The sequence below is a fragment of the Talpa europaea genome, assembly GCF_964194135.1.
Source record: "Talpa europaea genome assembly, chromosome: 2".
Lineage (NCBI taxonomy): Eukaryota > Metazoa > Chordata > Mammalia > Eulipotyphla > Talpidae > Talpa > Talpa europaea.
This window is the reverse complement of record NC_140068.1, coordinates 99,729,366-99,752,375: the sequence shown is the minus strand read 5'-3', so window position 1 is coordinate 99,752,375 and position 23,010 is coordinate 99,729,366. Positions and strand designations below refer to the sequence as shown.

Here is a 23,010-nt window from a genome sequence, read left to right as displayed (position 1 = left end):
TTTTTTTTTTTTTAAGATTTATTTATCATGCATAAAAGAACTGGAGTGTAAGCCAGAGATGCAAGGGGTGAGAGGATTCACCAGAGAGAGTGGGGAGCAGCACAGGCAGATCTACTGAAATACACTGCTGAGGGGAGCAGTGGGCAAGGAAGGAGAGGTCTGCTGCACCAAGTGGGTTGCTCCGTGGACAGCTGGGGATCGAATTCATGCTTCAGTGACTGTTGATAGCTTGATAGCACTGTCTGTAACCTCTGTACCATCAGAGGCTCCTGCAAGCATGATATTCTCTAGGCACAATGTTCCACTGGTTAACTTAGATGATCCTCTGGGAAATGAAGCAAGGACCCTCCTCTGACACTACATGATAACCATAGGAACTCTTTTACAGTGTATATTCTTTGGTACATCCCAATCTGCTCTGTCAGACATGGGGATTACTAGACCTCCTGGTGATTCTGATGCATGCTGAAGGTGAAAACAATGGAGTTAGAGTTCTCCTTGGAAGTTTCTATCAGATATATCAGTGAATGAATGAGAATCTTTGACATTATTATGGAGTACAAGTTGTGGTTGGAAGATTTTTCCCAGAGTCAGAACTGTCACTGCTCAATCATTCAAGTCAGCTGTCTGCTCATCAGATGCCTGACTGGGCCTTCCCCATTGATGGTGTGTGTTTCCTGCTCTGGATGTGTCTCTCAAGATTTCTACTCCCATGTCTGTGTTCACAGATGACTTCCAGGTGATTGGCCCCCTACACCCCATTGTGGCAGAGCTGGGCAAGGACACCACATTGCCCTGCTCCCTAGATCCAGTCATGAGTGCAGAGAACATGGAGTTGAGGTGGTTCCGGTCCAATGTCTTGGAATCAGTATTCACCTATCAAGACCGACAAGAGCGACATGAGGAGCTGATGGCCCAGTATGCAAAGCGGACCTCGCTGGTGGGGGAATTCCTCAGCGAGGGGGTAGCTGCTGTGCGTATCCACAAGGTCCAGGCTTCTGACAATGGGCTGTACACTTGCAGCTTCAGAGATGGAGACTTCTACGAGGAAGCCAGTTTGGAGCTGCAAGTGGCAGGTTGGTGGCATGCTTAAATATCTCAGAGTCCTGGCATTTTGGAGCTGGGGGGAAACTAATGACAATGTAATTCAGTCCTTACTTTCATTCATGTAGTAGAAAAGACTTATTAATAAATTGTTGCATTAAATGTAATATAAGGTCACTTACTACATGTTTGCATCTGTGCTAGGCAGGTGGATACAACAGTGAACCTAATCAAGTTCTTCATTCTGTGAGTTTATATTTTTATGCGGGAGTTAGAGTAATTGCAATAAATAAACAGGTTATAAATGGTTTTAGAGAGTGACAAGTGATGAGGATAAGAAGCTAAATGGAATAGAGAAAATGCATGAGTAGTGTGGGTCTAATAAATAGAAGCGCAGGAGGTTCCTATTGAACAAGGACTCATCATTTTGCACCTGAGCAAAGATACCAGGCAACTGGGAATTTAGCTAAGTAGATATCTGGGGTGTGGGAGATTCTTTCCTGCCCATTTTTATTGAGAAATAAATACATCATAGCAGGCATATGGCAGAATTATTTGATTTACATATAGTGAGATGTTTGCCACAATAGGCTAGCTAATACCTATCTTTTAATTTACATGCAATAAAAAGAAGCAAAAAGGGAAAACCCCATAGTGAAGTAAAACCTCTTAGGAGTTACTCCCTTAACAACTTTCCTACATATCAAATACAATCTTAGCCATAGTCACATTATAAACTGCAAGGAATACAATTTCTAAGTGGAGAGAAGAGTCAATGTGAATGTCTTGGTGTGAGTATGTGTTTGGTGTATTCTTGGCTCACATGGAGTCCTGATGGCTGGTGGGAGAGTGTGAGGAGTCAGGGTGTTATGTGAGGACAATACCATGATAAAAAGTTGTGGAGGGTACAGTGTCCACTGGTCGAGGGTGGTTGATTAATGCTACCAATGTTAATCATAAAACTCCATATGACGTAGACTCTTGAGCTAGGACTTCATTATCAGACAGGGTTTGAAAAAGTCCTCCAGAGCAGAAGAAGGAAAGATGATGGTATCTACAGAACATGGTGGTTGTGACTAATAGCAGTTAAATTATTTGGCCTGGGTTGTGGTACCTTGAGGGCACCTGTGGTAAAATTGTGAGGGAAGCAAAAAGAAGAGGATTGGGAAGGAAGACAGTTGACGGAAAAGGCTAGCTGTGCCATGTTATGGAGTCTGGATGTGGAACTGTTGAAGATTTTAAGCAGAACAGCAATTAGAATAACTTGGCAATATTTGGGAGGCGATTGAGAGAGGAGAATGTCTGGCGGCATAAAGTGCAGTTACTGGGTGCAGAAAGAGAAACATTAGAGAGGTTTAGAAATAAGACCCGATTGAATGAGTAAAATTGAGACACAGAGAGTTTAAAGTGGGATTTTTGTGGATTGCAGAAGTTTCCAAGCTTTTGTCCTGTTTGTTATTTAATATTAGAAACACAACATATATCAGTTACATCACCATAATGATGCTGTGTAACAGAAAACCACAGAAAATAATTTCATTTGCATATACTAATGGACCTGTATTAACTTTGGGCCAATGGACACATCAACTAAAGCTGGATAGACTTGATTAATTTCCTCTGGACTTATTCCTATATATTTTGGTCAGATGAAAAGGTCACCATGTGGACCATGGCTGGGCTTGTTACATGAATGGTGGTCACTGGCTCTTGGTTCTTGGCTGAGGGAGGACAGCCTCAGGGAAAGGCTGTGACAGGTCCTGCTCTATGAGCTCATCCTCCAGCACCTGGACTGTGATGTTCTTTCATGGAGATGGCAGAGGGAAGGCCCATGGGGCCAGCACTTAAAACATCTGCTGAGTCACATGAGCTGATCTCTCAGTAGACACATGAAGTCCCATGACTGAACCCAGAGTCAGAGTGTGAGGGGACTAACATGTTCCTGGCAGAGTGTGAGGTAGACATAAAGGAAGAAGAATTTGGAACATTTTTTTAAAGATTTATTTATTCATGCATACAAGAACTGGGGTACAGGCAGAGGTGTGGGGGTGAGAGGATTTACCAAAGACAGAGTGGGGAAACAGAGCAGGCAGATTGATTGAAATACACTGCTGAGGGGAGCAGCGGGCGAGTCAGGAGAGGTCTGCTGCACCATGTGGGTAGCTCCTTGGCTGGGGATTGAACTCATGCTGCAGTGGCTGTGGACTGCTTCTGAGGTTGTGTCTGAACATCTTAACCCCTTGAGTTACTAGGGAGGCCCTGGTGGAACATTTTTTGGAACATTTTTATGATGAAAATTATGAGGTCAGTTATAGAACTATCAATGATGTCTTTTATTGTGTGTGGGCTTTTAACAGTATTTCCTCAGTCCATACATAACCAAAAATAAGTGTAGTGTTCAACTCATTGGAACTTTCAAACTTAATCATTGCCTGGAGAACATAAAAACATGATTAACCAGGAGGCCAGTTCATCTGCCGACCTCCAGATCTCCAAGAACATGACGGTGAACATGATGGGGAGACTGTCCACCATCAGGACCTTCATTCACCAGCAGACGATAACCCTCCTTCAGACCCAGATCAGCAGTGCATTTTTTTAAAAGATTCATTTATTTATTTATACAAGCATTGGGTACAGTCAGAAGTGTGGGAGGGTGAGAGGATTCACCAGAGCCAGAGCGGGGAGCAGAACAGACAGACTGATGAAATACACTGCTGTGGGGAGCAGCGGGCGTGGCAGGAGAGGTCTGCACGCCATGTGGGACCCCTCTCTGGAGGCTGGGGATCGAACCAGCACTGTAGAGGCTGCAGACAGCTTCGCAGCCCAGTGTTCAACTGCTGCACCACCAGGGGAGGTCCAGCAGTGCATTTCTTGACAATAGTCATCAAATGTCCAAGAACTTGTATCATCATCTTCTACTAGAGAAATATGGGATATGTGTATTTGTGTGTCACCAGAAAATATAAGGGAAATATAAGCATAGAAATCACTGGATATTCTCATGAATGATTCTGACTGGGATTTCCTTGAGGATGAACTTCCCGAAGACCATGTCAGCACCAGACTAAGTGCTTTGTTGACTCTCCCAGAACAGACTCAATGGAGCAGTAGGAAAAGCTGGTCTGTGATGATGAGATGCAAAGTGACAAAATGAAGTGATAAGTGACAAAATACAGTTGCTTATAGATTATGAAGTGTGCTCGTCTAACAAGGAAAGAAAAGACATTCTACAGAGATTTGAATTTATAGGAAGACTTCAGAATAACAACTATACACATGTAAGATACGAGAGGGAAGGGAAAGGTAGAGAAAGGGGAAGAGGGAAAGTGAAAAGTGAAGTGGAGATGAGAGAGAGAGAGAGAAAGAAAGAAAGAGAAAGAGAGAGAGAGAGAGAGAGAGAGAGAGAGAGAGAGAGAGAGAGAGAGAATGGGAACAGCTCTTAGGAGAGATGGTGACCTGTGGGGTTAGAATTTAGGAAACAGTCATTCTTAGTGGGGAGATTCCCTCTCATTGAACTGCAGGAGGTTGGGAAGGAGATCAGTTTGTATAAGGAAGATTTATTGGGGGGTTAAAACAGCAAAACAACATCTATTCCACAAATATGTTATTCAAATATTTGCTGTCATCTAGGGGAATTGCACTTATGATTTTCGTGTTGACAAAATATGTATGACTGAGTTTAACTTATACCCTTGACAATTTTGGTGGTACATGCCTTGTTTCTCCTAGAGTGATCTAGACTTTTATCCTTGATTTATTTATACTTGTGATTCATGTGTTTAGAGACAGAGAACTTCCGTCTCCTCTTCTGTAGGCATCATCTCTCTACCGGAAGGGCTGGGAGAGGAGCCCAGCCCCTTCCAGCCTCTCACACTCCTTCTTTCCTTTCTCTTCCTTTCTCTTCCTTTTTCTTCCTTTCTTGCTCCCCCAGGGGTGGTCTCCCCCAAAGCACCAGAATTCACCTTGTCAGCCTCCCCTGGAGGTGTGCACAGGTGGGCCCTGCCCCACCTAGCTCTCATCTCCCCTCTGCAGGTGTGGGCTCTGCCCCCCAAGTGCACATCATGGGGCCAGAGGAGGATGGGGTGCGCATGGTGTGCATGACCTCAGGCTGGTTCCCAGAGCCCCAGGTGCAGTGGAGACACCCTCATGGGGAGCAGTTCCTGGAGTTCTCCAAGATCCAGTCCCAGGACACTGAAGGGCTGTTCAGCGTGGAGGCCGCTCTGGTGGTGAGAGACAGCTCTGCGGGGACCGTGACCTGCTCCATCTACAATCCAGTCCTGAACCAGGAGAAAGCCATGGCCATTGTCATCCCAGGTCAGGGCTGTTCTCCCTCCCTACTCCCTGCAGGGTCAGAGGGAGGGGCCAGCACCCCCAGGTGTGCTGGGCTGGGGTGTCCTGGGTTGTGTCCTGATGGGGTCTCTGTGGGGGGTCTCTGTCTGCAGAGCCCTTCTTCCCCCGGGCCTCTCCCTGGAAGCCGGCTTTCCTGGTGATCCTGCCCTTGCTGCTGTTCCTGCTCCTGGGGGCTGCCTGCTACACCCAGAGAGAACATTCCACACAGATGCAGGAGCTGCAAGAACAGAGGAGTCTGTGCCAGGCTAAGGAGAAGGAACAACAGGCCAAGGAGGAGGCCCTAAAGGGCACAGGTAAGGCAGCAGGATAGTGAATGTGGCAGTGGGTGCTGAGAGGGATGAGCACCCAGAAGGGACAGTGGAGATTATAGCTAATTGGGTCTCTAGTTGGAATTCTAGGACACAGAGAGTTTCTTTTTTGTGGATTCTCTAGGCTTACAGGTTTTCTTCTTAAAGATGGAGTTGATGCATATTTTTTTTCACTCTGTTTCAGATGGACTCCAGACCATTCTAGGTAAGCTCTGCTTTCCTTCCTGAACTCTCTGTATCCCCTGCATAGGAGACATTCACTTTCTTAGCTCACCTGTTTCCTGTGTTTCTTTTCAGACCAGAGGAAGGCAGCTTACCTGGCTGGTGAGTGATGCTCCGGGGTCCTGGGTCTGTGTCCCCCCTGTGCCCAGGGATCTCTCCCCTTGGCTGTCTAAGCACAGACATGTGGACCCCTTCCTTGGGGTGAGAGTGGGAGCTGGTGGGAGGCAGAGCCCTGCTCCATGGGCTCTCCCAGTTCTGGGTGCTGTTTCCCCCAAGTCTTGGGGACCTGGTGGGATGGTGACCCCTGGAGTCTCCTGCATCCTGTGTCTCATTCTAACCCTGACCTTCCCACCATGGCACTGGTTTTCTAATCTTCAGTGCCTCTCATTCTTGGTCAGCACCTGGAAGCAGAAGCCAGCTCTTCGGAGATCTTATAAATAACTGGGCTCTTGAAATTTAGGAGAGTGACCTCCTCTTGCCCTCTTTCCCCAGACCCCACCCAAGGAAAGTCTGTGTCTCTGCTCCTAAAGATGTTGATCAGTAGTGATGGGAGAAGACAGGGTGACCCTGAATGGAAAAAGCAGGGGGAACTTTCCATGTCCCAGTAGAATGTTTATCTCTAGAAATGCCTCATTTGAGAAAATACTGAATGTAATACTTATGTATAGGTAGTGTAATACTTTAAAAAAAAAATCTTCCCATGTACAGTATTTGATTCTGTGTCACAAAACTGATTAGCAATTTAAACAGGAGTTTGTGATGCCCAGAGCCACTCAGTGACTTGCCCAAAGCCCCACCAGCAGCAGGCAGGGCTGGGTCAGTCTGTCATGCAGGCTCCTGAATTGACCCAGGGATTTCCCACCACCCCCTGCTGTCTGCACAGGGTAGGAGGTCATGACCTCTCCAGCCTCTCCCCGCACCCCCCAGAGAGTCTCACCTGTAGAACAGGGGGAGACCAGGGCCCTTGGGTGACATGAGCAGCTGGTTGTGCTGAGGTCTCACCTGTGTGTTCCCTTTCAGCCTGGAGGAAGGCCCAGCTGTATGCAGGTGAGTGGCCCTAAGGGTCCTGGGATTTGCTCCCAAACTCCCCTCTGCCCCTTCTCTATCAGGGGACCCCACCAGGAAGGGTTGGAATCCCTGGTCTCCTCTTACTCTGTAGCCTCAATCTGAAAAGTGCAGGGCCCTCTCCTGAGAGAGTGCCACTGATTTTCCTGTGGATTTATCTCCACCCAGTGAGGATCACACAGTCATCTTTACCATCATTTCTGTCTCTGCTGAATTAAAGTCTCATGCTTTTTGTCATAATCCTTTTTTTATGACATGCCCCCCTTTTTATTTTTAAGGAAACACCATTAATACAGTAGAATCAACAGGTTTTCATATCAACAGGTTCACCAATAGATACATGTGTGATCTCATATTATTTATAAAATGGAACAACAGTTTCTGAGTTAATGTTTTGCCATAAAAATTAACTGACTAGGGCCTCCCTGGTGGCGCAAACACAGCACTATAAAAGGGTTAAGCACAGCACTATGAAGCAACCTGCAGTCTCTGTAGCATGAGTTCGATCCTCGGCCTGTCAGGGAGCAACCCACATGGAGCAAAAGACCTCTCCTGTCTCGCCCACTGCTTCCCTCAGCAGTGTGTTTCAGTAGATCCACCTGTTCAGCTCCCCACTCTGTCTCTGGTGAATCCTCTCACCCCCCACATCTCTGGCCTGTGCCCCAGCTCTTGTATGCATAAATAAATAAATCTTAAAAAAAAATTAACTGACTAGTGAATTGAAATGCATGAAAATACCTCACCTGCTATATCTCAAGTTAAAAGCCACTTCTAACTTCTCTTTTTTTGTTCTTGTCTCATTTTTCTTTTCCTTCTCTACCCTGTCTTTTTTTTTTTCTGTGGTATGAAAGAGTTATCATATTATAGTTGGATGTCAACTAATGTCCAGGTGAAAACAAGTAAATTTAAAATATCTTTTTGTTTAAGGACATCATGTGAGCCACTCCATCCTTTTAAGTGATCTTGTTTCTTATCAAGCTACCCAACAAGATGGAAATGCCAATTTCTCTCACTTGACTTGTATAGGTGCAGTTGCTTGTCACACATTTATACAAGAAATGTTGTTAATTATTTCTTTTTTAAAGATTTATTTATGCATACAAGAATGGGGGTATAGGTTAGAAGTGCAGGATTTGAGAGGATTCACCAGAGACAGAGTGGGGAGCAGAACAGGCAGACTGACTGAAATACACTGCTGAGGGGAGCAGCGGGCGAGGCAGGAGAGGTCTGCTGTGCCATGTGGGTAGCTCCCTGACCGGGGATCAAACTCATACTGCAGTGGCTGTGGACAGCTTCATAGTGCTATGCTTAACCCCTTGTGCCAACATGGAGTCCCCTTGTTAATTATTTCTATAAATGTGGATCCTGAATTCTCTCTCCACTTCTGTCCTCACACTGTTGGGAAGCCACACCAGGAACATCCTGGGGGCCATTTTCTGATGCATGAGAATGATCAGCAGATCGCCTTGTCAATAAGATTGGAACCTTGAGTAGGGCACCTGAGGTCTGGTTTCCAACCTATCAGGAGTCATCAAGAGGATGTCAGCAGACTCACCTTCACCCCATCCCAAACTCCAGATATATATGCACATTTCTTCAGTTTTACCTGTTTTCTGTGTTAGCCTATCCGTCGTAATTGACAATGTATCATTATTCTATCAATAAAAGGCCAGGAGCTTGCTCTTTCAGCAGCATCCTACATTGAGTTGCCTGCTCCATGAATTCTGTTGGTGAGTGTGGTGTCAACGCAACAGTCTGGGTCTCTGGACAGCAAATTGATAAACATTCTGGTTCCTTCCTCCTGTCCCACATGCCTTGTTCAACTCTCCACACCCGTCCTTCTCTCCCTACCTGTTTTCCAGGCCCCTCTCTCTCCTCCTCCATCTCCCACCAGAGCAAGTGACACTCCTGGGTCCTCATCTGTCCACGTGCATCCTGGGGTCCTGGTGCTCCCTCTAGACCCTCCCCTGCCAGGCCCTGCTCACCTGCCTGGGCCCCCACATGGGGCATCAGAGCTCCAGCTGCTGCTGACACACGTCACCACACTCTGAGCAGTTTCACCACACAGTTTATCATCTCACACGCATGCAGGGTAGACACCTGAGACTGCATCCTGGGACGAACTCCAGGGTCTGGCAGCTCCTTCCTTCCAGGAGCCCCTTCCTCTCCCAGGTATCTAGGGCCCCCTACACAGCCTGTCATGCAACCTCTTTATGGCCCTGCTGCTGTCACCATGTGACTGTCTCTGAGCACAGGTGCAGCACATGATTGGTTCCCCCTGATGATCCTCAATAATGTCCCTGTTTCCAGGTCCCATCTCTATCCCACCTGCAGATTTCTCTTTCCTCTATTGAGGACAGTTTTGCATGTTCATGGGATGAGGACATAAACATCTATGGAGCCATTATTCTGCTTGTACCAAGAGGTTTTTCTTGGAAGCTTGCATGTCCTTTGGCTATTCTTCAAAGAAACTAATGAATTAATTCCATATTTTTATGTCTTTATCTATGGGGATGGTTTTGTTTTTACTACCCATGAAATAATGGAGAGAGGTTCCTAGTTTTCGATCTCAGTGTGTGTCCATGTTTCCTACTCTGCACGTCTCTCTCCTTCCTAGAACCCTCTCCATGACACGAACTGTCTCCTCTTCCCAGAACCCACTTCTGAGTGGGCAGGGCTCTCTGCTGCAGTGTCTTGAGTCTCCTCACTCATGTAAAGGTCACCCCCATGTGACCTTTAAAATCTTTATTTTTTTAAGATTCATTTATTTATGTATGCTTACAAGAACTGGGGCACAGGCCAGAGGTGTGGGGAATGAGAGGATTCACCAGAGACAGAATGGGGAGCAGAACAGGCAGATTGACTGAAATAAACTGCTGAGGGGAGCAAAGGGCAGTCAGGAGAGGTCTGCTGCACCAATGGGGTAGCTCCCTGGCTGGGGATAGAATTTGTGCTGCAGTGGTTGCTGATAGTTTCACAGTGCTGTGTCTTAACCCCTTGCACCACCAGGGAAGCCCTGACAAAAGATTTATTCAGAAACACTGAAAAGCTCTATCAACCTCCATGTTCTCAGGCTACCAGAGGCCTTTGCTGTCCCAAAAGACAACATCATTGGGCTGTTCTCAGACATGGCTAGGGTGTAGCCTCTTACCCATGACTTAGAGAGAAGCTGCACATTCACTTCAAGTACATGCAGTTCTTGACATTGTAATCTCCATAATACTTTTGAAAGAAAGCCTACTTTGCAGGATGGGTGTGTGGCTGATGACTTGAAAGCATAAATTGATGGTTATTTTGCTCAGTTGGTGTCTAGCCACTCAATCCCAGCATATTAGGCTTTATGGTTTAACTGTCATGGAAGGTTGCAGCATGATGTGTGTGTGTGTGTGTGTGCATGCTTATGTGACAGATGCTTCAACTAAACATTTGCAAGCATTTTCCCCTGTAAATTCCATTACTGTCTTGTAGAAAACTAGGCGTGGACCCTGATGTGTGAGTATCTAGAGTCCCTCATGTGACATGTGTGTCTCTTGCAGATTGGCGGAAGGAGCAGTTCCGGGCCTGTGAGTGACTCTGTTCTCTCTGGGGCTGCTCAGCTTCTGGCCTTTCTTTCTGTTCTCTGTGTGGGCACAGATTCTGCACCCTCTGTGGGGGTGGGGTGGGTACAACTGTGATGTCACACAGCTGGGCTGAAGGTGACTGGTCATGGCTGCTTAAGGGGCTCCTTAGTCCTTGGTGTCTGGGAGGATTGCCAGGTGTCCTGTGCTGGGAGCCACCAGGCTCTCATTCTCTCATTTCAGTGACCATATCCCTCTCACCATATAGCTGTATATCTGGGGTAGGAGTTTTGTGACTTTGTTTTAGGATGGGGGGAGGGTGCTTACATAATGGGTCCTTCTCCTTGCAGGGTCTGTCACTCTGCATCCAGGTTCTGCATTTGGAATCACACTGTCTAATGACAAGAAGAGTCTGACCTATGTTTACTATGGGTATTTTTTCTCAAGTACTGTTTTGGGTCTTGAGGGCATCACATCAGGGCGCTGTTACTGGGAAGTGGAGGTCAGGGGTACATTCACGAGTACATGGGCTCTAGGGGTCTGGAGGAGAGATGAAAAAACAAGATACATGGATCCAACTGTCCCATATGGGTTTTGGGTTGTGGGGCACCAAGTAACAGGTTTTTCAGCTTATACTGAACCTTGTACTAACCTACCCCTTAGGCAGATTCCCCACAGGGTGGGGGTTTTCCTGGACTATGATCATGGGGACGTCTCCTTCTATGACATGACTGATGGCTCCCACATCTTCTCCTTCCCTCCTGAGTCTTTTTCTGGGACTCTTCTTCCATACTTCCTCTGTCATAAAGGAGACGTGTCCATGACCCTCTGCCCCATGGAGGCTGGGCCCCAGAAGTCCTCTATGCTCATGAACAATCCTCCTTCTCTGGGGGAGCCTGTGAGTCCCCCAGGGGAGGGAATCACCTCAGGCTTTGGTGTGGATGGGGCTCCCCCAGAGCCTGAAGCACCCCTCCTTCCCTGCACCCCTGAGACCGTGTCCTCATGAGTCCAGCCCTGGCGCCTGGGATCTTCTTGGGGCTGCAGGTTCCCTATGGACAAACCTGTGAGTGAGTCCCAGATGCTGGAGTCTCGTCCTCAGGCTCTGGGTGCAGATTCCTGGGCTGTGGCTGTGAGAACAATCCGATCAGACCTTGTGCTGCAATATACTTTGAACCCATTTGGTGCAGCATGAATTTTTTCTTGGGGAATAAATATTTCATGGGTGTTTTATGCTGTTAAGACAAGAAAGTGGATCAACTCTAATTATTCTCCTAAATTGAATGGATTTTACTTTATCCAAGTTGACTTTGCTTAGAGGAACCCAGAGGCTGATGGAAGATCCCCAGATATATTTTGAGGGATCTGGAATGATTGACCAGAAATGTTAGGCCTCCAAAACATTTTGGGAAATGGCAGATGATGAACTTTTAGAGAAGCCTCGCATTCTATGTTTTATGCTTCCTATTCTGGAAGGATACATCTGTTTTGCTGTATCCAAAGAAAATACACCTATATTTTTCAAAGAAATAGAACTGTTTTTTCCAAAACTCATGAATTTCTATTATCAGTGATAAAGTTGTGTGTTAATTCATCCAGATGCTCATTGCCTTTCTGATAAGTACATACACATTTCTATTTCTCTCTTTTAATCTGAGAATGGTTAGAAAAATGGAAGATTTGTGATTAGGGTAAAAGGGGTGGTGGTGAGTGTCAACACCATTTGGAAAGCAGATAACTGCTCCTTGAATTAAGTTGAGGATGAAGAAGAGACTCTCTGACTTGGGGTGACTTGGGGAGCTGTGACCTGAGTTCCAGGGTCCCCTGTGCTGACGCGGTCCTTCCAAACCCTGTGGCAAAAGGTCATGGGAACCACAGCTGCCAGTGGAAGCAGGATCCTGAGGACCAGACCTGCAGGGAGGAAGATGTGATCACCCCCCAGGGGACCTGAGTTGGTTCTGGTGGGAGGAGAAGATGGAGAAGGGGAGTTGGGAGGAGTCAGACATCAGTAATGGTGTGTAATTGACTACATGAAAGAGATTGTAATAGTTTTAACAATTTCTGCTCTTGTTGTGTGTGTTAATTTGTATTTATTGACCATTGTCTTCATTTCTCATCTTACCCTTATGCTTTTATACAAGTTGCTGCAGTTTATGTTTATAGTATAGTTTTTTGGCAACAGAATAGATAAAGGAATTATGAGCAAATTTAAGAAACGAACAGTAGAACCATGTAGTTATAAAGATTGGGGCTGCGGGCCTCCCCGGTGGCACAGCGGTTGAGCGCTGGGTTGCGAAGCTGCCCGCGGCCTCTGCGGCACCGGTTCGATCCCCAGCTGCTCCCCGACCACCGGAGGAGGGTCCCACATGGCGTGCAGACCTCTCCTGCCGCCCGCTGCTCCCCTCAGCAGTGTACTTCGGTCCTTCTGCCTGCTCTGCTCCCCGCTCTGGCTCTGGTGAATTCTCTCACCCTCCCGCACTTCTGACTGTACCCAGTGCATGTATAAACAAAACAAACAAACCAGCAAACAAATAAATAAAAAAGCATGCCTCTATAAAAAAAAAAAAAAAAAAAAGTTTAAAAAAAAAAAAAAAAGATTGGGGCTGCCTGTCCCCTCATTTTTGGGAAAGGGAATACCTGTCCAGTTGTAAAGGAAATTTCTCTTGATAGTTAAAAGCATACATTATGTTGTGTGGGTGTCAAATGTGTATGAATTGTGTACATGGAGCTGAGTGTGGACTCTCCTATCACCAGTTCATTGCTTCCTGGCCCATATCCCCCCATGTGCCCTCCTGTGTGACCTGGAGCTGGACCCCAGTAGCATGTCCCTTTGCCCCCTGAACAGTATCAGGATGAGCCCTGGAGGGGACACTCCAGTCACAGCCAAGGACACGCGTCTCTCCTGGTCATGCTGCTTTTCTTCTGGATCTTATGATGGGATGTTTGTCAATTTTTTGCCAGCTGTTGTTACTCCCTCAAGTATTATCCAAGAATTTTTTTCCTTCTACTATTAAGAAAAACTATTAAAAACCTACAAATAAGTGAAAAGTTGGGTGTCATGGATTTTCATTGTCATTGCAGAGATTATGTAATTGGAAATAAATTTATGTAATTATTTAGGGAATGTATAATATTTTACCTGGGGTTTTATCATTCATTAAGGACATGTTTTCCATAAAGTCACTTGCTATCTGGGCAATAGAAAAGATAATTCAAGTTTTTAGTTTATTGTCCAATAGACATTAATTGCTCTTTTTCTTTTTTCATTTGATAATGTTTTCCTTTGTATTTATTTGAAACTGCCATTCCTCCTGGACCATAAAGACCATATTCTTCAAATTCCTCTTTGAAACTGGTTACAATTTAACAGTTCATTACTATTAATTACTATAAATTATTTATGCATTTATCTGAGAGTCAAGTTAGTGATTTTCTGAATACTACATGGTATTTATCACATAAAAGAAAGATTTTTGTAAAAAAAAAATTTTAGAGTAGAAAATCCTTTATACCTGATAATTAAAGAAAATATATAATAATTTAAAGGGGACTAAAAATCCCCTGCTATTAAGATTAAAACAAGAAATACTGAGATCCCAGCTCAGCACCTCCCCCTGCAGACCTGAGAAGCAGCCTGAGCAGAGGAGGAGACACCAGGCCCCAGACAGGATGGGGCAGACCCTGGGTCTAGACTGAAGCTGCTCATCTGACACTCATGATCCTTCTCAACTCAGGAGCTTGTCCACTCCCAGCTGAGCCCCAGAGTCCATGTCCCCAGAGTCCTGGGCGGGGCTTCTCTCCTTGTCCTCTGTGAGCTGTTCCCACCCCGTCTCCCTCCTCTTCTCTCTCTCTCTCTGGGCTCAGGGAGAGTCATCTGAGGAGGTGAGATCTTCATCCAGAGGGAGAGGAGCCCCAAAGTGGGCAGGTCAGGAGGGATTTGGGAGAATCGAGTATGTCCTCAGGATCCTTCTCCCTATATGGCTTCTGATTCCTCTCAGGGGGACCCCGATACTCTCACAGCTCTGTGGAGTCCATGTCATCACTGTGACCTCAGGCAGAACAGACATGACTCCCTTATCCCTGATCCAGCCTGATCTCTCACTCCCACTGGGCCAATCTTCCATCCTTCTTATTTCTGTCTTTTCCTTCTACAATTTTCCACCTCTGACAGTAACTTGGCCTTTCCCATGTAATATCCTGTGTTGATCAAGAAGATGATCCATGTTCCCCCTGACATCTTCCTGTCAGGTGCTCCAGAAACATGAACCCTGGTTTGGGAATAACTGGGGTCTGGCCTCTGACCAGCTGACCTGGGAAGCCAGAGGTCACCCTGCTGCAGGGGAGGAGTGTCCCCTGCTGACAGCAGCCCCAGGGCAGGAGGCCTTATCCTACAGGGAGAAGGGAAGGGAAAGACCAGGACCAGGGGGCAGGTCCCATTGGGGGGAAAAGTCTGTCTCAATATTGGGGTCTCTCCTCTTCCCTCCTACACTTTAGCCAAGGGGGGGTTACCTCAAAGGAGAAGAGGAAAGAGGGGGAATGGTGAGGGGTCAGGGGATGTCTTAGACCTGTGTGTGTGAACTAGAAGGTTCTGGAGCCAATTGGGTCTCCTGTGTGACACCTGATGCAGGAGCAGCTCCAGGAGGAAAGAGCAGAGCTGACTGACAAGGAGAGTGAGTCTGTTTCTCCCCCACAGGAGCTGGTCTCTGGTGTGCAGGGGGCAGAAGCCATGATGAGAGCAGAGCAGGGGGCAGGGGGTTGGAAGGGCAGAGGGACAGAGGGGACCTGGAGGGTGAGGCCAGGGCCCTGGGGAAGAGCCTGGGGTCACTGGGGAGATGTGGGAAGGAGGGTCTGGAGGGCCTGAGGCCAGTCCATCCAGTGAGGGTGCAGGTCCCCTGGCAGCTGCCCCTGGTTTCAGAATAATGTCAACAAAGAACTGTGAGATCATTTGCAGGATAATTATTTCATTTGTTCCTTTTTTATATTTTTTTGCAAAAAGTTCTTTAAAACCTCTTGATTGTGAAAGATAGGGACAGTGGAGTCCATTCCTCCTGTGGTCTCCACGGAAGTCAAGACAGAGGTGGATGGGGGTGTCCCTGGGGTGAGTATAAAGAACCCTCACTCAGGTCTGTTTTAGCTTCTAGGATCCCCACCCTCCCAGCCAAGGAGTACCCCTGTCCCTGGAGACCCCCCCCCCCCCCCGCAGCAGGGATTGGGAGACCTGTGTCTGCAGGCCCCACAGTGGCTGGGCCATGCCTTGGGCCTGGAGACGTCAGGGCTCTGCTGTGTCCTGCTCCAGAGCTGCCCTAGGGCCCGTCCACATTCCCCTCATGGACACCTGAACCCCCCCACACTGGACTTGTCCTGGTCCTCATTGGGGTTATTAGTGGACAGGGTGAAGGGCACCCTGGGGCCCCCAAACCTGCCTACTTTAAATGGTTTCTGCCATCTGCCGCTTTAGGACAAAACATACTCTAGTGAATAAGACCCTCAATAAAAGACCTTTAATACAATTACTTGCCGAAGACCAGCCTCAGCAAACTGGGTGTCAGGGGTTCCTGAAAGGATGAGAAGGCATAGGCGAAACTTGAGGGCTGAGGGGAAGGGGAGTGAGGCAGACACAGACACTCTTTTTTGGTGCAAGTGTCTCCTACTGAGGGGCTCAGCGGGTCTTTATTCATTTTTTGCAAGCAGTGAGATGACATCATCATATGCATAGAAGCAAAGCAGAAACAGTCAGTGCATTCCTTTCCCACAGACTTTTGGCTCCTACATGCTCTCAGTAAGAAAGCAACTGCTGGAGACCAGCTGCAGCTAGATCGTGTCAGGGATCTCAGAGAGGAGAGGACTGCGTTGGTGAAAGTTTACTCTCAGAGGGCTGAGGGGAAGTGGAGCAAGGTAGGGGTGAGGAAGACACAGACACCTTAGTTTGTGCAAGTATCTCCTGCAGAGGGTCTCAGCGGGTCTTTATTTATACCTTAAGGCGAGCGTGGGATTACATCAGCATAAGCATTGAAGCGGAGCAAAGACAATCAATACATATTTTCTCATGATCATGTAAAGACTCCCTTGGCCTTACACCTGTAGGCCATTTCTTTGTTAACCTAAGAACAATTAGTTTCCTAGGTACAGCTCATTTACTAGCATGATCAATCATACAAGACAGCACATTTGGCAACAATTAAACTTTCCCAATTACAAAAGTGGGTGTAAAATTCCTATTCTATATTCAATTACTAAAAGCAATCTGGCTCCTCGCACTCAATTAACTTGGTTAATATATTAATTACTTCAAAGTGGTCTAAAACAACTCATTAAATCTATGTAAGTTCTACTGAAGTCTAATTCTTAACTAGTAATTCCTAATCTCCACACGGCCTGTGAACTATTGACCTCTTGCATACACCAGGAAATGTACTGCTGTCCCAAACATGCACTCCCTGTTTTAGGCTATGGCTTCCAAGCACAGCTGGTTCAGGGCAGCTTGTTCTCCATAGTTCTCAGGGCCAGGACATTTCTATCCTAACTATATCTTTAGCAATCTTTCACTTCTTTTGTGATAGTTCATACTGTAAGAACAATAAGCCAATTGTCACTTGGGTCCAAATTAGGTTTTCACAAGCCAATTTATAACTAACTTACTTTTGCATTAACCAAGAACAAAGAGGAGAGCATTAGCAGGCATTGCCATGGAGACTCCCTAGTTCAGATCTTCTTTGGGAAGAGCAAGAACTCCCCTCTTCTGGGAAGTACAACTTTCCCTCTTTGGGGGAGCACAGGAACTCCCCTCTTCTCGGGAGTCTCCCCCACTGCCTGGACCATGTCAAGAGACAGCATGGGAGGCACAGCCTGCTGCAGGTAACCTTCAAGGTTAATAGATAAAAAAAACTAAGCCTTACACTAAAACTCATTATTTCAGTTTAGACAATTACCTAAGATAGCCGATAGCTGTCAGTACACCCCTATCAGCTAAAGCCTAAGCTACAAAAGACTCTTATTATTATATGGCCTTCAGCTGAAGACCAGCTGCTTTCTGGTTATAAGCTAACAGGGTTTTCTACCTAGAAACTTCTTAACACAATTAGCTTCATTAAAAACTTTTTAAAGAAACTTCAAAAAAAGCAAAAGAAGAAATTACTATAGTTGTCCTGGGTTGCTTGTCAGGCATGTTCATGTATAACAAATTCTTTCCCATTGTCAGGCAGACCAAATTTATAGTGTTTAATTTTTAAGCAGGTATTTCTTTGTGCCATTTACTTACAGTATTCTATACGTATAATTTATTGCCTAATGTACTATCCGAGAAGTTTTTTTCTTATATGACCAAGAACAAAAAACAAAGGGAGGTTTATAGGTTATAGATTAATCTTCAGCCCCACAGTGTGAGGCACAAGGAATCTTCAGCCCCATGGTATGAGGCTCTTTAATAGTCTTCGGCCCCACGGTGTGAGGCCCTTTTCTTAACTGCTTACCAGTGTCTTATCTGGCTGGGGAGCAAGGCCCCCCGCAATTACTGTGAACAGAGAGAAGAGAAAGAGAAAGAATATAGTTTCCAAGTCCAGCACCCAAAGCGACCCCTACCCTTGTGGGCAAATACCCTGCCAAACAGGACTGGTCCAAAGCAGAGCCACTGAGGCCCAGATGCCTGCCACAAGTCTGTGCCACAAGTCTAACTTCTTTTGGGGAACCAGAGAAAGGGGCAAAAGGGGCCAGTCAATTCTGGAAGGACAAGAGCAAAATGCAAATCAAGGTAGAAGCTGCCACTGTCAGCTTCCCCATGTGTTTCTCACCCATGTCTATTCAGTGTCACTTTCCATGTCCCCCAAGTCCCTGGCACAAGTCCAAGACCAAGAAACAAGCATGGCTTCGTCTTCGCAACTCTTTCTGCCCCATGTCCCTCCTCCAGTCTTCTTCCTTTCTCCCCTGTCTTTCTAGCTTTTTCTCACCCAGCAACACCCTTCCTTAGTGTGGGGCAGGGAATTTGGAGCCTCCCCTTTCCCTGGGAATTACCCTGTCACAGTGTCACAAACTGTGTGGGGAGGGGGCCTATGGTAGAGCCACAGCTGGAGCCCTGGGTAGTGTTCTCTGTGGACAGATTGGGTGGGAGTTCTCCCCTCACCTCTCCAGGCCCCTTGTTGTCCTCTCTGTGCTTCTCCTCTTGGTCTTTCCCACTGTCCCTGTCCGGCTGGTGACTGGGGGACTGACTCTGTGGACTCACCTCAGGGAGGAGATGTTGGGGGGCAGGGAACTTGCTGTGGCTCTCACTGGGTTTGCTGAAAAGGATGCCCCTATGGAGGAAGGAGGGGGTGGGGTGTCACCCCCAGGCTCCCTTCTTGACAGGCTCTCCTTTCCTGTCCCTTGCTGTCTCAGCAGGGGGTGAAGCTCCTGCTCCTCAGCACCCCTGTACACCCTCCGCTGCCCCCCTCACAGACACAGCCCCTCCTTACAAGGCTGCAGGGGAGCAGCTCAGGGAAATCTTCTTCCCCCCAACCCCCATCACTACTTCTTCTCTTTGCTCTGCCTCACAGGGCTGGACAAGATGGGGTCTCCATGGGGGATACTCTCCTCACTCAGGACTAGGGTCTCTCTCAGCAGACACTGGAGGAGGCTTCCCCTCCCCTCTGGGGTGTTCCCCTCCCCTCTGGGGTTCAGTCTTGAGCCCCCACTCTGAGCCTGGGCCCTTCCTGTGTCAGGGCCTCCTTAGCAGGAAGAGACTCTCAGGGCAGGAGCTGAGATGTATGTGCAGCTTGTTCCAGGGAATGTAGGTTCCTCTGTGGGTCAGGGCTGGAGTTGGGGCGTATCTCAGCACCTCTGCCAGGAGCAGCCTCTGCTCCCCGCTCCTGCTCTACTGGGTGTGTCTGAGGTTCTGGTCCATTTAAGTCCTGATTTTCTCCACTTTGCCCTCTGTCCTGTATGTGGCCAGATTGGGAGACTTACCCACTTCCGCAGCCCCACATGTCTGAAGCAGGCTGTCAATAAGTATGGGGCTTGTGTCAGCTAACCATCCTGTAGGGGGTCCCTGGGCGTAAGAAGAGACTGGTAGATGGGGAGAATTATCTTTGATTTGAGGATGCTGGTGTGTGTGTGTGGTGTGTTGTGTTTGTGAACCCTCACCCTCTCTAACCTCTAGGCAGTGGTGAGATTGCGGAGCATGTTGCATAGACCAAGGGATGAGGCTTCGTTGGACAGAGATGCTGTGTCTCCCTGCTACCCTGTAAGGACAGCTTTTTTTTTTTGTTGTTGTTGTTGTTGTTGTTGTTGTTGTTGTCACGTTTGAAAAATGAACACATGGAAGTGAAAGTATCTGATATTTCTCTGTCTCCTGATTCATTTCACTGAGCATGATTCCTTCCAGCTCCATCCATGATGCCACAAATGGCATGAGTTTATCTTTTTTGATCACTGAATAATATTCTATTGTGTATAAGGGTTTACTTATATGTGGAATATAGAGAAACCAAACAAAGGGCCAGGAAAAGACAAACCTTGCAGCAGACCATAGATCTGAGCATCCAGGAGCCAGAGGAGGGAGAGGTCAAAGGAGGGGAGGGAAGAGCACAGGACTGTGGACATGGGTCAGGTGCTGAGGTGGTGGGAGAACCACACCTGAGGGGCGAATCAGACACTGTCCTAAATTAAAAACTATACAAAAAGTACTTTATTTTAAAATAAACTTAAGGAGATAAAAAAGGAAAATAATGAACACAAAAAAGAGCAAGTCCTCAGAAAATGAATAATAACATTATTAAGTCTACCAGCCGAGACCCTCCCTGGTTTACCTTCCTAGGCTCACAGCTTGCCCAGGGAACTCCACATCTGACTTCCCCCATCCTAGATTCATTTTTCCTGTTCTTTGCTTCATATTTCTGCAGTGTGTTGTCTTTTGTGTCTGGTTCCTGACTTCATGTCTCCACCTCCAAGATTCCTTGTCTGCATCCTCCTTTCCCTCACCTCACTGTCCACCCTGCACTGGTCACAAGGGAGCAGCAGAGCCTCATTGAACCTGGAGAAAAGCCTGGTGTCCTTTCTATTGTTCCCTGGGCTTCTCCCCCACCAAGTAACTCCCCTTTCTGGTGTCCCCAGGCAGGAGCTGCAGGATGGCCCAGCTTCCCTCTGGGAACCCTGCTGCTTTAGGTACCCTCAGGGGGTGGGGGTTTGGAGCTGGATCTCTAAGTTCTTTTGCTCATTCACTCCTTTTGTTATAGGGCAGGGAGAGGGGCAGCCCAAACCCCACAAACCTGCCTATTCTATATAGGGTTCTGCCATCCGCCGCATTAACACAAAACATAAGACTTTAATGGAGAGGAACTTTAATACAATTAGGAAACAATACAGGAAAGGCAAAGAATCTAGTTTCTAAATCAAGCACCCAAAGTTACCCGTCCCCTCGTGGGTAAAACTCCATCCAAATGGGATTGGCCCAGAGCAAGGCCCCAAAGTCTGCCACAAGTCTAAAGTGTCTTCCAGTGGGGACCCACAGAAAAGGGTCAGAAACAACAGACAAGTCCGGAAGGAAAAGAGCAAAATTAAAATCAAGATAAAAGCTGCCATTGTCACCTCCCCACGGGTCTCACCCACATCTGTGTCACCCAGTCCACAACCAAAAGACAGCGCAGTTTCTTCATGTGTCTCTAGGCTCCATGTGCCTCCTCCAGGTCTCCTTCTGGCTCCATCCTGCTTCCTTCCTTCCTCAGTCTCCTCTGTGTTGTGCCCAAGGTTAGCAGACTCAGCTAGCATAGCCTCCAAGAATCCAAAGACAGCCGATGCAAACACAAAAGGGAGTTTATTTCAGAATCGAGTCTGGGCTCATGGCATCTACCAACGCAGTGGCAGGTACTGAGAACCCCGAACAAAGGAAGCAGGGGTCTTTTTTTTTTTTTTAATATTCTTTTTTTTTTTTAATAGAGGCATGTTTTATTTTATTTATTTATTTGTTTGTTTGTTTGTTTGTTTGTTTTTGTTTATACATGCACTGGGTACAGTCAGAAGCACGGGAGTGTGAGAGAATTCACCAGAGCCAGATCAGGGAGCAGAGCAGGCAGAAGAACCGAAGTACACTGCTGAGGGGAGCAGCGGGCGGCAGGAGAAGTCTGCGTGCCATGTGGGACCCTCCTCCGGTGGCCGGGGAGCAGCCGGGGATCGAACTGGCACCGCAGAGGCCGCAGGCAGCTTCGCAACCCAGCGCTCAACCGCTGCGCCACTGGGGAGGCCCAGGGGTCTTTTAATAAGGTTAAATTATGCTGGCAGTTACTCATTGGCTACAAGGATGCATTCTCCAACTTTGCCTGGCTATCATTCTAAGCTGACTGGCCAGGCCAAGATGCAGCTCCAGCCTGCAGCTCCAATTACTGAAGCTATCTCTGGAATGCAGTGTTTCCTGGGACAGCAAGAACCGCAAGACCTGAAATTCTAAAATGGCAGTTACACACAAAATGGCAAAGCAATGGCTAAGAATACTTATGCTTGGTTCCACACTCTGCAGCTTCTTCTCTTCCTGCTCAGCTCCACCCTCACTTGGGTGGGGCAGGGAACCTGGAACCTCCCCCTTTCCTGGGGACCACCCTGTTACAATCCCCTCTTTTAATTTTTATTCCACCATATCTATGGCAGGGAACCTGGAACATCCCCCTTTCCTGGGGACCACCCTGTTACACTTTCAGTGATATGAACATGCAGCTCAGCTAACAGATATGTGCAAACATTACACAGATTATAAGAACAACACATTAAAAGAGACCATAGAACATCATTCTCAACAGAAATTTAAAAAAAAAATTATCTCTTCTCTGACCCCATATTCCTGGAGCACCCTTGGGTGCAATGAGGTGGTGACCCCTGTTTAGAGCTCTGTTGAGCTTTGAGGTGGACCTGGCTCCTTTTGGATTTAGCCAGTCAGGTTGTGACCCTGGGCAGGTCCCCTCCTTTTGCTGAGCTTCTGTCTCTCAGAAGTAAATTGAGAAAGACTCCTTAGAGGATACTCTAAAACACTCACAGAAATAACGCCTGCCCTGTTCAGACTCAACCTGCACTTGTGAGCAGTGGGCCTGAATATCTGGTGATTATCTTTTGACACTCAGAAGTCAGAGTACAGCTCACCTGAGGGGACACTTGTTTGTGGCAGGAAGGAGCAGTGAGGGGCCTCCTGGGACTGTCAGAGCAGCCTCTCAGGGTGGGTGGGGGCTTCTCCCCCCTCTGCTGCCCCTCTGATTCCCTCAGGACAGAGGACCCAGGCCCAGGCCCCCAGCCCATCAGCAACACTTGCTGCTCCAACCTTCCCCCAACCCCCCAGGATCTGCCAGGTCCCCCCTTGTTCCAGCAGGTGCCTGAAGTGCCTGGTTAGGAGAGGGAGTGAATTCTCCAGCTCCCTGCCTGGCTCCCCACATGGCCAGGGCACAGGCCCCCTCTCTGCCCCTGAAGCCCAAACAGAAACATGCTGGAGACTCTCTGGGCAGAAGTATCTACCCTGG

General features: G+C 47.3%; 1 protein-coding gene across 1 annotated transcript in view; it reads left to right on the top strand.

Annotated features, from left to right (window-relative positions):
* The window catches only part of LOC311188135 (butyrophilin subfamily 1 member A1-like), a gene marked incomplete at both ends in the record, with an annotated part of 83,242 nt that extends 71,687 nt beyond the window's left edge, over positions 1-11,555 (top strand). Inside the window, 7 exons of the mRNA XM_084259335.1 lie at positions 729-1,076; positions 5,080-5,361; positions 5,490-5,690; positions 6,948-6,974; positions 10,529-10,555; positions 10,900-10,981; positions 11,213-11,555. Of these exons, the coding sequence (XP_084115461.1) occupies positions 729-1,076; positions 5,080-5,361; positions 5,490-5,690; positions 6,948-6,974; positions 10,529-10,555; positions 10,900-10,981; positions 11,213-11,555 (1,310 nt within the window). The remainder of the gene's footprint in view (positions 1-728; positions 1,077-5,079; positions 5,362-5,489; positions 5,691-6,947; positions 6,975-10,528; positions 10,556-10,899; positions 10,982-11,212) is intronic.
* Between the last annotated feature and the right edge of the window lie 11,455 nt (positions 11,556-23,010).